The 13692-nt window shown below is 40.6% G+C and overlaps 1 protein-coding gene across 1 annotated transcript in view; it reads right to left on the bottom strand.

Moving 5' to 3' along the window:
- Positions 1-13692, bottom strand: part of LOC147669098 (laminin subunit alpha-1-like) — a 213595-nt gene that overhangs the window by 94968 nt on the left and 104935 nt on the right. Inside the window, exon 17 of the mRNA XM_086948228.1 lies at positions 6529-6662. Within this exon, the coding sequence (XP_086804354.1) occupies positions 6529-6662 (134 nt within the window). The remainder of the gene's footprint in view (positions 1-6528; positions 6663-13692) is intronic.

The raw sequence follows: 13692 nt of genomic DNA, 5'->3' as shown, positions 1-13692 counted from the left end.
AATGCTGCAGTACCCTTGGTGTTTATAGGGACCAACGCCTGCCCCAAAATGGTGCCCACAAAAAATCGACATTCAATCTGACCCGGGCGATCTAGCGCTGCATTCGGGGGTCCTCCCTCATCAACACAGCTCTGTTTTTCTTCTCCTGGCAAGATATCCTCAGCGGATGTCATGAGATCAACCAGTTCCTATTGTGAAAGAGAGGGATATAGGAAGTGCCCCGCCTGATCCGAAAAGGACGGCCGTCTCTCTCCCTTGTTGCCACCTCACGACAATACTCTCCTCCATGAGAGACTAACAGGCGCTGACTCTGGCCTCTAGCTGCTCCATTGTTCTTCAATCACCTCCCCTCGAACGACAGATATAATTGGGGATGGCTTTATGTCACGCTAAGGTCAATAGTCCCCTGCCTGACCCCAATATGGCTGCCATAGTGGTCCCCTCCACGTTGTTTTACTTCCCTGGGACAATAATTGGACATTGACCAGACCTTGAACCTATCCACTAACCTGCTTACTCATCAGCACTTGGAACCTGTGGGACTTACCCCAGACTGTGGAGACCAAGCAATTTGGCCGATGCCCAGTGGAGCTACCAGATAGATAAAGAGGAGATTGGTTGTGGACTCCCCATCCCCCCCCCACCCCACCAGACGTCACCTACCCAGCCAGACCTTGGGCAGATTTTCCCCTCGTCTTTACATCCTATCTTCCTCCTACCCCTTTACCCTATCCCCTTACCCTTCCTTGCTCCATTCACCTTGTCCCCTATGCTCTTTAAATGCTTTTCTGGATATTTATGTAACTTGTAACTGATGTAAAATTTTAACATTATTGTGTCTCATGCAAAATGCTAGCTCATATCCCCTCTCCCCTGAATCTCTCCCGTTGCCTGCTACACCGCCTAGCCCCCTGTCCTTTGTGCCCTTTGACTAAGCACTCCTGTTCCCCTTGTTGGGGAAAGATCCAATATTTATACTCTGGAGTCTCAGCGAACCCGCTGAGAGAGTCACAGCGCCAAGGGAGCCACTCACAGCTGAGGTATGGTATGGCACCCCTTGCCAAAGCACTCCCTTTCCCCTTTTTGGGGAAGGATCCAGTATATAGGCCTTGGAGTCTCAGAGACTCCACTGAGAGAATCCACTGCGTAAAGGGAGTCTCTCATAACAGAGATGAGGAAATAATACCACTTCCCCTAGGATCACAGCTTACTGGACTTTGGACGTAGCTTTGACTCGTCTACCAGTTTGTGTCCCCGTCGCCCTCCCCCTCCTCTTTCCATGCTGTATCTCTCACCCTCCCCTCCTCTTTCCCGCCTTCATTCTCTGTCTACTTCCCCTGCTCCTACCCCCCTCCCCTGAATCTCTCCCCTTGCCTGCTTTTTCGCTTACATATATGTGCTTATTGTTTATCTCAACCTTTTAAGTAACTATGTTGCCATGCTCTAATAACTGTGTAACCTTTGTAAAGATGTAACCTGCAACTATGATCTGATACTCATGTAAGCACTCTGATACCTCTGGGTCTAGCCAGCGCTATATAAAACCTTTAAAATAAAAATTAAATGTTGTGATGCATCTGTGTTTACACACCTACCTCCTAAAAGAGTAAGCTTTGACTGTTCAAAGAGATTCAAAAGTCCAAAGGGAGAACCTTGGTCACCCAGCTGGTGTGCAGTAGTATTGACGACCTGTCACTTCCGTGGTAAAATACTGTAGGGAAATGCCCAGCAACTAATGATTGGGCTAGGACTCCAAAAGACCTCGCAAATAAACACATTAGTAAGACAATACCAAACACACAACACACCAAACAATCTCTGTATCTAACAAAACACTGCAGCACCAGGAGCACAGACACTTCATGCAAGGCAACTCATAACCAACCACCCTGATAGAATGAAATAAATGAAAACACATATGGCACATCTTCAGAATTACCTTGCAGATTTGGACACATATTATTCTTTCAACTGAAACAATATGAACCATCAGTAAACACTACGTTGAGCAGAGTAAAAAACAGTTCAAACAAAATGACACCAAACCATGATTTCCCTTTAATGAGAAATCTCAGAATCATGTGCATGGGTTGCCTTAGCTTCCAAGAGTACTAAATGATCAAAAACATGGAAGAAGTGGGCAACAGAAATGTGGCAGCATAAGTTGTGGTGGGCGAAGACAGCTCAATTTCCATACATGGAGGTGTAGCTTCTAGAGGTTTAGGTGCAGATCTCTCAAATAGGTTGACCAAGTGGGGAAAGAAGCTCAGACTCCGCAGCATGGAATACGAGGCTCTCTAAGACCAGTCCAGAGCTATCAGGATAACCTGAGACAGGTCTCTCCTAACATTACTCAGAAGCAAGGGCGTGGAAATGTGGAATAGTGACTAGAGTCCCATGAAAAGGTTGAGCGCATCTCCCCAGGAGTCCTGATAAGGAAACTCCAGAAGGCAAAGGATCAACAGTGAGCATTCCCAGCAGTAGCTAAAAGGTATACCCAAGGCATACCTCACTGTGCAAAGACACCTTGAACCACCTCCAGGTGCAGACACCAATTCTGGTCAGCTAGATGGCATCTGCTGAGCTCGTCCATCTTGAAGTTCAGGTAACCTGTCAGGGGGCTGACAGGCAGGGAAGTTTCCCAACAGTGCAGTGAGTGTCACATTCTCATATCCTCTTCGCACAACACACCAGACCCTCACCCTGCCTGCTTTTTGCTCATAAAAATAGTGGTCATATTGTCCTTCAGAAACTTGTACGGAGATATCTCTGATGGAAGGCATGAAGGTCTTGAAAATCAGCCAGATGGCATGCAGCTCCTGAAGATTTATGTGGTACCTCTACTCCATTGTGGACCAGAGGCTCATACTTTCCAGTTTGTCCAGGCAGTATCTACAGCCCAGAGAAGATGCATCCATTACTCCTGCAAGCTCTGGATGGCTCAAAAGCATGGTGATGTTCAGGTTAACATCCTTTATTCACCATCAAAGGTCAGCGGCTCCCTCGTCTGACACACAAATATTGTCCAAGAGACACCCCAGTGCAGAGTCCATTGAAGTCATCCATACACCAATGGACATAAAGCACTGGTAGAATACAGGAGACCAGGAAACCAAGAAGCCTCAGAACCATCCAGTCAAGACCCAGGACCAAGCCTGAAATGTTGGGATCATATCCTCAACGTCTGGGACTCATTGCAGGGATGGCAATGATTTTGAATACCACTGTGTACCGAACAACTTCTACATAGGGAATTAATCCTTCGTCCTGGCCGGAGTAGGGATTTTGGCTTGCTGATGGAGAACCCCAGGAAAGACAGTAGAAAGACAGTCATACAAAGGTGGGCTATGGAAGACTGTAAAGAGATGCCTTCAGCAGTCAGTCATAGAGGTACAGAACTACGTGAACGATGGCCTGCATATATCAAAGAAGGGCCACAGCCACCACCATTATCTTAATAAATATCTGAGGGGTGTATGGTGGGGGATGTGAGGTGAAAAGTAGAACTGTGAACTGGAAGTATTCTGGCACCACAATGAAGCAGACGAAACATCTGTGGAACTGCAGAATGGGTACATCAAAGTACATGTCTTGCAAGTCCAGGGACATCATCCAATCCTTAGGATCTAAGGCAGAGAGGACATGGACCAGAGTAGACAACTGTTATTGTTCTTAAAAAGGAAGGTGTTCAAACCCGAAGATCTACAATCGGCCTAAGACTGCAATTTGTTTTTACAAAACGTAGAGAAAATAGCAACTTTTGCTTCTTCTTTCTCAGGGACTGTCTTTATTGCTCTGTTGGCCAGTAGTGAATAAACCTCAAGGACAGACACATATTCTGCTGTGGTCTGAGTATAAATAGGGAAGAGCATCATTATGATGAAAGATCGGCAGGACTAGCTGGTCCGAGGCAACTGCACTTTAACAGGGCAGTTAAAATTGTACTTTGCCCCCTATTGGCTTCTAATGTCACCCAAAGGGGGAATCAGAGTGGTATGATGCTGGCATTGTTGCAAATCGCAGCAATAGTGCCTTTATTACAGCACACACAATCTTTAGTGTCCAGGGCTAGCCTGTAAAATGTACTTGGCTGATTCCTGGCCATTGAAAACCATCTGGGCAAAGGTATTTTGAAACTCCTTGGAGATGGCAGGCAAGCTCTTGCTTGTCATATTCAGAGGGCATGAGTGTATGTCCGCAACAAACAAACAGTATCCAGAAACTGCAATGGCAAACTGGAAGGAAATAACACCATCTTGCCAAGTGTGTTAATCAATTTTACTTCTCTGTCAGGGAATAGGCAAAGCATTCTGGTCCACCTTCTTGACTATAGCCTGTACTACAAAGGTCTGCAGTGTTGGATGCTGTATCATAAAGGCTGAATCACCTAGAGTAGGCCTATGCCGCCTAGCGATTAAATGGCTTACCAGTGGCAAGAAAAATGGTTTTGATCATGCCGTCTTCAACATTTCTGTCAAGGTTTCATTGAAAGGTATCAAAGGCTCTAGGTCGAAGGGCTAGTTTGCAAAAAATTTGTAAGTACATTTTCTTTGGTTTCCACTTTTGGCGAAGGTAGTTCCAATATCTCTGCAGCTCTATGGAACACAACCAAAAGCGAGGTGATTTTAGGAGTCCAATTCTGTCTCTAGTGAGGGCTCAAGGCTATTTGCATTCTGAAGGCTTAAATAAAGACCAATATCACTATAGTGAGGCTTTAGCAAATGTTCAACCTGCTCCTAATCATCCTTGCAAGTGGAACATTCAAACAGGTCTTTATTGACATCTAAATCTGAGCCAAACAATGTGCTGAAAATACTGGCAAATAATCAAAACAGACTATCTTCCCACATTATGTACGGTGCCTTAGTGATCGCATAACAAGAAACTCGTTTAGATTTAGCCAAACTCAACTCCAGAGAAAACTCAGCATTGGCATCAGATCCGGATCCAAAGCCTCTGGAGTGGTGGCTGGCGCCAAAGCACTAGCCAGCAGCTTTGCCTTCAGCTAAGTAGTGGAGGCATGGCCTTGCATCTACGAAAGGCTGGGCAGAGCCCTGCAGGGTCAGTTGATGCTGGAAAGGCCCACCAGTGAAAGTCCAACTTCAGCCCAAGCGGGTCCTTTAGCCCTAATGGCTCTTCAGGAGGATCCATGATCATCTGAAAAAGCTGTACTGTCCCATCCTTGAAGGCCTCTACCTCCTGCAGAGTCAAAGATGATGTGGGAAATTTGAGGAGCTTCAGCTCCAGATGGGTAATGAGGTAAGAGTCGGGGGACTGGCTGGGTTGGGCCCTTCGAGTGTCAATGGTGCAATGTTTCCCTAGAGAGGGAGTGTGCCACGGGAAAAGGACTCCCATCTGGACTTCTTGTCCTTTGTCTTTGTCTTAAGTCTTACCAGAGAACTTGGACATGCACCTTCTCTCCCACTCCCTGAATGACTGTAGGTGCATCAGGGAGCAGTTTTCACATGATTTAGAATCTTGATTCAGTCTTAAACACCAAAGGCAGATATTATGCGGGTCAGTAACTGCCATCTGTTTTCTGCAGATTTGGGATGACTTGAAGCCTGCATTTTTAAGGAGAATCATAATCTTTCACACTGTCAAGAAAACATTTTGAAAGTTGATGAAAAACTGAAAAAGTTTGGAAGCCTAGTTCCAGATCACAGTTGAAGGGTGTAGTAAGAAAGAAACTGTTATCAGTGCTCAAGGCTGGCAACTATAAATGGTACCATGTCATCACTTCTAGAGGTGGAACAAGGTAGCTGCAAAAATTGATGGCTTCACAATTTCACGAGTGATCAATTACTGTAAAGTTTTTGGATTCAGTCTGGCACCTGTGGGAATTCATAAGGTGAGGAATCTACGATTAGAAATATCCAATTAGATATGATACTAATATAATGTTTACCCAACCCAAAGTCACTCTGTTTTTGCTATCTCATCCAGGTACCAATTTTTGTTCTTGGAAGGGTACACTGCTGCTTCAACAGATGTACAGTGACAGTTTGAGGGTCTTAGAGGATACTAAGACAAATGGTATATTTGATAATTGGCACACTGCACCACTCCACAATATATTAATATTAATCAGAATAATACTGGTACCTGCAAGTACTGATATCACAGTCTGATGCTTATTAGAGATCAACCATTTCACTCTATCTAAAGAATTCCAAAACTGTGGGTGTATTTTATCGGTCTCTTGGTTCTTCTTTAATTAATTCCCATATGTAGCCAAAATATGAAGGCTGCACAGAACATTTGGAAGGCTTACAACAAACATTCATAGACTAACCGGATTGAATGACATTGCAACATAAACAGAGATCATACATTTTAAAGAGATAACATAGAGACACCAACATATTCAAATTGGTACTACTGTTAGACTGAGAAATATAAACTGAAACATTGCACAAAAGGTAAGTTGTAAAACCGTACTGACATCTTCATATATTTAAGCATAGAATAGCCAAAATGAAAACTACATGCAATGATATAATAATAAATAAAATATCCAGTTTGTACCTAGTTGCATGTATTCTGTACCAGGTGTCGTTTTTCAGCTGAAAATCAGAATACTCCAATTTTGTGGCTCCGGAACCCAAATCCCAGAGGAAAGATACTTGGCCACGCCTCATTTCCAGTGCCAAAAAGTCCATCTGAAAATATTGGATAATACATGTTAGACCCCAGCTAATTTACAAGTTATCTAGATTTACAAAAAGTCATAAAACATGCATTGCTCTGTCTCTTTAACAAAAAAACAAAACAAAAAAAATAGGAGTAAAAGAGATTTATTTCTCTTTAACTTTTTTTTACTATTTTTCTAACGCTTCTCCATCTTATAAAATGTCTATCCAGTGAAAAATAAAAACTTCTAGCATCATTCTATTTATTTCAAACAAAACCGTCTTAGTTAATTTTTTTGTTGCTGCTGTGTTTTTGATGCAACTGTGTCACTCTTCGGGGAGTTAGACAGCAATAACACTTATATTAAAGTGAAAGGATAAACAATGTTCACTGGTGTCTCTCAGGATTGATTACATATTAGTCCTAGTTGGACAAAATCAGAAATTGTATTCTCATCAAAGATATTCAGGCTTGATTTAGGTATTGGGGAATCCACCAAAAAGTGACAGGTGTCACATCTGTTCACCTATTCATTTCCACATTCGAGTTAGAGAGCCTAGGAAGCGGCTCCACCATCAGGAATGCAGAGGAAAGCATTTTGGCAGGCAAGTTCCCCATTTTGGGTTCCTGGTCCTTCACTACTTTCAATCAATGATCTCTACTCAGTAACAAACTAAAGTGCCTCTGATAATCAGGGAAACAAAAAACACAGAGAGGCTGAAAAAAAGAGGGCTGATCTAGCAACCACAAAAAAAGCTGAAAGGTTTTCTTCAACTGTCCCTACGGTAAGGCCTCGCTGGGCTAGGGCCAAAACAACTCATAAAACATCCAATATCTTGGCTTGAAAGGGGTCTCTGCCAAATACAGCATCAAACCACAAATCTGTCTCAATGACAGGCGTTTACAGGTTTTGGCGAGGGACACCTGACTGCCAAGATGGCAATCCTGGAGGAAGATCAAAGGTATTCAGCTGTCTTGGATCAGACTCCTGGCATGAAGGTGAAGACTGTGATGGCCCGGGTGCAGAACCCTACCCTGCTGCTGTGACAGCTAATCCTCCCAAAATGAGCAGCCAGATCGGAGGACGAACGCTCAAGATCAGGAGTTCTAGATGCCATATTCTCTGTGCCCAATCCGTGGCTACTAGGATGGCTTGGGCTCAATCGGTCCTCATACTCTTCAGTACCTGGGATGGGTTGGTATCAACAGGAAGGCATACGGAAGTTCTGAGTCTCAGAGCAAGAGACACCTTACAAACTCCAATACGCAGAAGTGCTGACATGGTGCTTTCTTTTTTCATGGCGGACAGGTCGAGCCAAGGTTCTCCTCATTCACGAAAGAGATCTTGTGCCACCTCGGGTGTAACTGCCATTTATGTTCCACTAGGTGCTGACAGCTAAGCTCCTCCACCCTGGCATTCAATCATACTTCAAGAAGGTTCACCACCATGCAAACTCCTTGGTGGTCCAGCCAGTTACAGAGGCACAAAGACTCATGACACAGGGTCCGTGACCAGACCTGACCTTGCCATGTCTGCAGCAGTAACAAATAGGGGTGGTGTTGTCAGTGAGCACCTGTACCAGCCTCCCTTTGATGAATGGGAGGCTTTCTGCTGCTGACGCAGTTGGGATCCAGTAACCACCATTGCAGGTCTTTTGCAGTCTTCTCTGAAATCTGAACATGGTCAGAGAGGTCCCCTTGATGTTGGGCCCACTGAGACAGATCCCACTTCAAAGCCCACATATGCCACCAAGTGGGCTCAACCAACAGGATGCAGAAGGCTATCAGTCCCAGCAGCCTCAGAGTTGACCTCGCTGAAATCCAAGACCGAGGCTGAAAGATTGGGATCATAGCTGTAAAGCCCTGGAATCTGTTTCCCAGAGAAAAAGTATGTGACCATAAGTGTACAGAATGGCTCAGATAAAGTGAAGCATCAGAAAAGGAGTGAGGTGTAACTTTGGCACATTGATGGTGAACCCCTAAGATGACAGGAGGGTCACCGTAGAGTGGGGGTGGTTCATGACTGCCTGGGATGAGACAGCCTTCAACAGTAAAGCATCAATGTAACGGAAGAGTGGCACCCCTGACCTCTGAAGATATGCTACTACCACCACCATCACTTTTGTGAACACCTAAGGGGCAATGGTCAGTCCAAAAGGGAACACAGCAAGCTTAAAATGCTCCTGTCCCATCATCAACCGCAGGGAATGCTAGTGGGCTTGCAGGATGGGGATTATGGAAAAAATACCCATCCTGCAAGCCGACCATGAGGGCGGTGGCAATCCGCCCTACATCCTAATGGGCCCCTTAGGGTCTCCACATTTAAAAATCATTTTTGGGCCTCCTGAGGGAAGTCGGGAGCTCATGATGTTTCTTTGCATCTTTTTTTGTACTTTTGGTGGTGACCCTGCTGTCTTGCGCCCACCACCAAAAGTAAGGGCCTTATGGGGCGCTCATCTGGAGCAGTGAATATTTGATGACTGTCTCTCCTCGCTGCCCTAGGTAGAGCCTAAGCCTCTGTTTCCCTTTGTGTTTCGTGCTAGGCCTTGTGCCAGTGGATTTTCTTTATTTTTTGGGGTGCCTGTCCCACTGGACACCCTTCATGTCTCCAGACTTTGGATGCAGCTGAGGGAGGCCACTCTTGCTGCCCAGCCAGCTCCCTGTGATGGCAGCACTCTTCCATGCTGCTGCGGGAGCCATCAGGTCTCTTCAGCGCTGCCTGCTCCTGTGGGCAGGACGCTGGGTTCTGTGGTGACCGCCCGCTCCTCCCGGACATGGGCACAGGGAGTGGGGCAGACCTCTTACAGGGGATCAGTGACACAACATAAATCCAACAAACACAAAATATCGGAAACACAAATATTGTTACATATACATATACCATATCAAAAATATTGATTACCACAATATCGCCTACAAACTTAACATCAACATAACTAAGAAATTCAACAAAAAGTCAATTTTTACATAATCAATAACTTAAAATAAATCTAACACTTATAATACATGTCTATAATTAATATAATATATATTACATCACTGAAAATTAAACGTTCATCCCATAAAATAGTACACCTATAAAATATACAATATAGCATATAAACAATTGCCATTTACTATAAACATTTAAACACAAATAGCAATATAAAATATTGTATCAAAACAAACAGATTCATAGTTAAACAAATACAGTTATATTGAATACTACTAAAAGAAAAAATAAATTAGCGTTTACCAAACAAAGACCTATCTGATTTAAAATAAATCAAAGTATACTAAACCAATCAATACAATCTCACTATACACAACTTTAACCAATAAAATTACTCAAATTAAAAAAACAATATAAATGGCACACTAATTAAAGCAAATAATTACTCGAAAAATGACAAAAACTTCAAGAGGAGGAAACTCTGACGAATTCTCGCTACAAAAGATTATACATCAAAAATATATATCTCTACAACTACATATTCAAGTAAGTAAAATTTATTTTTAAACTAATAATTAAATAGTCTTAAACAAATATATTATTAATTGACAAGTAAATAGTAACACATTCTTTAACTTTTTAACAATGCACCAAAATATAAAGTAAGTATACATAATTATAAATTATAAACTCACTCCGACAAGGACTACAAACAGACCTAACTCCCTTAACCTCGACAAACAAGCAAATTAAACTACTTTTTAGATATAATGACGGTGCACAAAAACAGTTATTAAATCATATGGGCATCACCTACAGCCATGAAAGTACATATACAGAAACTATAAACTGGAAATGTACCAAATATTATTCAAATGCATGCTATTAAAGGGAAGCGACAAATGAAATTGCAGAACATAATAATACATTAACATAAAACTTTTTAAAAAAGTGACACAACAACATAATGCAAAACACTAAAAAGAAATCTAAGGATAAAAAGCAAAAAGTAACACCAATAGATTACAAAATAGAAGCCAGGTTAAAAAAAATGGCAGTCAAAATAAAGTATAAAAATAGACTATCTCCCCATCGAAATCAATGTGAAATATAGTAAAAAAAATGTATATATGTCAAAAGAAAAGTAAAACATTAGAAAAAATGTTAAACATGTCAAACAATTTTTTTTATATTTTACATTTTTCAAAGTATACATAAAAACATATTTATATACAATTATTGAATATATACTAATAATAAATATCTTTAAAATGTATGTAAAAAAGTTAATGATACTGGATGTAAAATAGCATGTGAAAATGTATATTATGCACATATGAATGAATTCAATTTTTCTTTTTTACAATAAAAAATACAATTACTTTATTTGTTTCACTTCAAAACTGCTATTATTTTATTTCATAAACATATTTAAAAAATGTAAATTATGCAATAAATTAAATGTGTCAAAAAAACGTTTTCAATATGTGTGACATCTTTTTATTATACTACATTTGTGGAAAATGTTAATAACTAAAGGAGTGACATTTTCTATTCCCACCCCAATCTAAACCAACCCAGAGAAGGTGCTGGACACTAAAGGGATAACACTTACTATTCCTACTCCAATCTAAACCAGCTTGGGGAAGGTGTTGGACACTAATGGGGTGACATTTACTAACCCACTCCAATCTAAACCAACTCGGGGAAGGCATTAGTCACTAAATGGGAAGCATTTAATATTTCATTTACAATCTAAATCAACTCAGGGAAGGTGCTGGACACTAAAAAGATTACATTTACAATTCCCACTCTAATCTAAACCAACCCAAGCAAGATGTTGAACACTAAAAGGGTGACATTTACTATTTCCACACAAACTTTAATCAATTTGGGGAAGGTTCTGGACAGTAAAGGTGTGACATTTCTTTTCCCCACTCATATCTACACAAACTTGGGGATAAAAAAAAATGAAAATACTAAATAAATAATTCAAATTCAAAATTAACCTCTTGACCTACAGTATAATAATTGAGAAAATACTAAATAAACAATGAATACTACACATTATCATACTTAAAAAAAAATGATAAATGTGTGAAAATTTTTACATTATAACACACCAAGGTGAACTACTATTTTTTATATTATAAAATGAATTAAAAAAAAGTAAATTATTTTTAATTTACTACTAAAATTTCCAAAATTGAAATTATTTCCTACAATCCATACATAAGAACAGCTAACTATTTTTTCAAATAAACAAATTTGATAAATTATGTATCAAAATGTTTACAATATTTAACATAACTGGTTAAAAAAATTCATTTAAAATGTATTTACACATTTCTAACATATATAACAAAACAAATTGAAATTCTAATTAAAACATAAATAAATACAAATATATTGTATACAATTTTTCTAAAATATTTTTATAAATTTTAAATATTTAATATGTTTTCACAAAAATATTTAAAAATGTATTATTTCACAGTAAAATATTTAAAAAAACACAATGATAAAAAAGATTTTAAAATGAATACAATTTGCATAAAACAAATTAGAATAATTTTCCTTTCACAATTATAATACACATTTTTAAACATCTCCCCACCCTTATCCTCTATTGACCCAATATCATGCTACAAAAAACAATTACCAAAATATTAACACAATTACAATGTAATAAATGAAAAACTCTAAAACCTTTTAAATGATTATAAATATTGTCTATTTTATTTTCAAAACAACATTAAAACATGTTATTTAACATAAATTTAATATATATAAAGAATATAATTAAAAAAAATCTAAATGAATAAAGCAATTTGTATAAACAATTATTACTTTGAAATTAGAAACTTATAATTCACATTATTTAAAAATATCGCCCCACCCTTAACCCATTAACCTAACATCCCACTACTTAAAACACTTCTGGAGTTAACTTCATGGCTGCTTCTGAAGGCCAACGGCCGTCGCGTGCACTACCTTTGTAGTGCTGCGCACTTCCGTTGGCAGTCGCGGCCCCGCCCGCTCAATAGAACATTCCGCATGAGCACGGACGTTCGGTGCAGCTAAGGGGTTAAAAAATATTAAAACAATTTACAATTACAAATTAAAACAATTTAATAAATAACATATCTAAAATGATAACATTAAAAAATATAAACACACAAAATAAAAAAAAATACATCACATACTATTTTATACTAAAACTACATTATATCCAACAATATTTACTACATTGAGAGTTTATTACATCGATATTTAAAAACAACACTTAAAACAATATTCAGGACATCGATATTCCTGTCCACAATATATATGAAATCCCAATATTCTTGGCATGTTATTTCTGAAACAGAATATATTTTTATCAGCTATTTTCTCCAAATACCCACCATGGGTGGGGGGGGGGATGCTGTGACCCTCCCTTGGTCTTCTCGTCACTGAGGGGGACTGGAATTTATTCAGGGCCTGCCACCTCTTCTCCCCTCTCCGGTGCAAGTGTGATGGCACTCCCCTACTTTTCTCAGCAATTGGGGTCCCAGGTATCTGTCGATAAACTGAACTAGGGGTTGGGATCCCCAGCCACTTTGAACACTGGGGAGGGGGCCCCATGAACGCCACCTCCTGTCATAAAAATAAAAGACCCCCCTGAGCCTGGGGTATAGAACAGCTGGGCAACAAAACCCCATGTGCTCCAGGATCACACTGGGGGTCAAAGGTCATATCTCGGGCCATGTTGGACTGTTTTGCATGCTTCTCTTCTTATTTTGCTCTGACTGGTGAGCACTAGCCACCCCAAGCACTTTCCTCAGGCCTCGTGACCTCTAAGGCATTGAACTCTGCAGAGGGCTGGTTCCACTGGCTCTGTGTACTACCCTTTTCCTTAGCTTCCTCTGTGCTTTTCTCCTCCTTGGTGTAGAAGTCTACCCTCAACTAGTCCTTAGGGGGTGGAAGGGGAACAGCCTCCCTGGTCCTAGGGGAGTTCCACAGATCATGGGGGCAACTGTAATCAAAGTCCTGGGTCCAGATGGAAATCAGGGGGTTCCTTCCTCCAGCTGTCCATGGTAATACCTCTAGTCCTAGGGGTCCATTAGGATGGCGGGCGGAAAAAA

This window comes from Lissotriton vulgaris, unplaced genomic scaffold (assembly GCF_964263255.1).
Source record: "Lissotriton vulgaris unplaced genomic scaffold, aLisVul1.2 SCAFFOLD_789, whole genome shotgun sequence".
Taxonomy (NCBI): domain Eukaryota; kingdom Metazoa; phylum Chordata; class Amphibia; order Caudata; family Salamandridae; genus Lissotriton; species Lissotriton vulgaris.
Note: the sequence above shows the minus strand (reverse complement) of the source record. Positions and strands in the feature narration are given on the sequence as shown.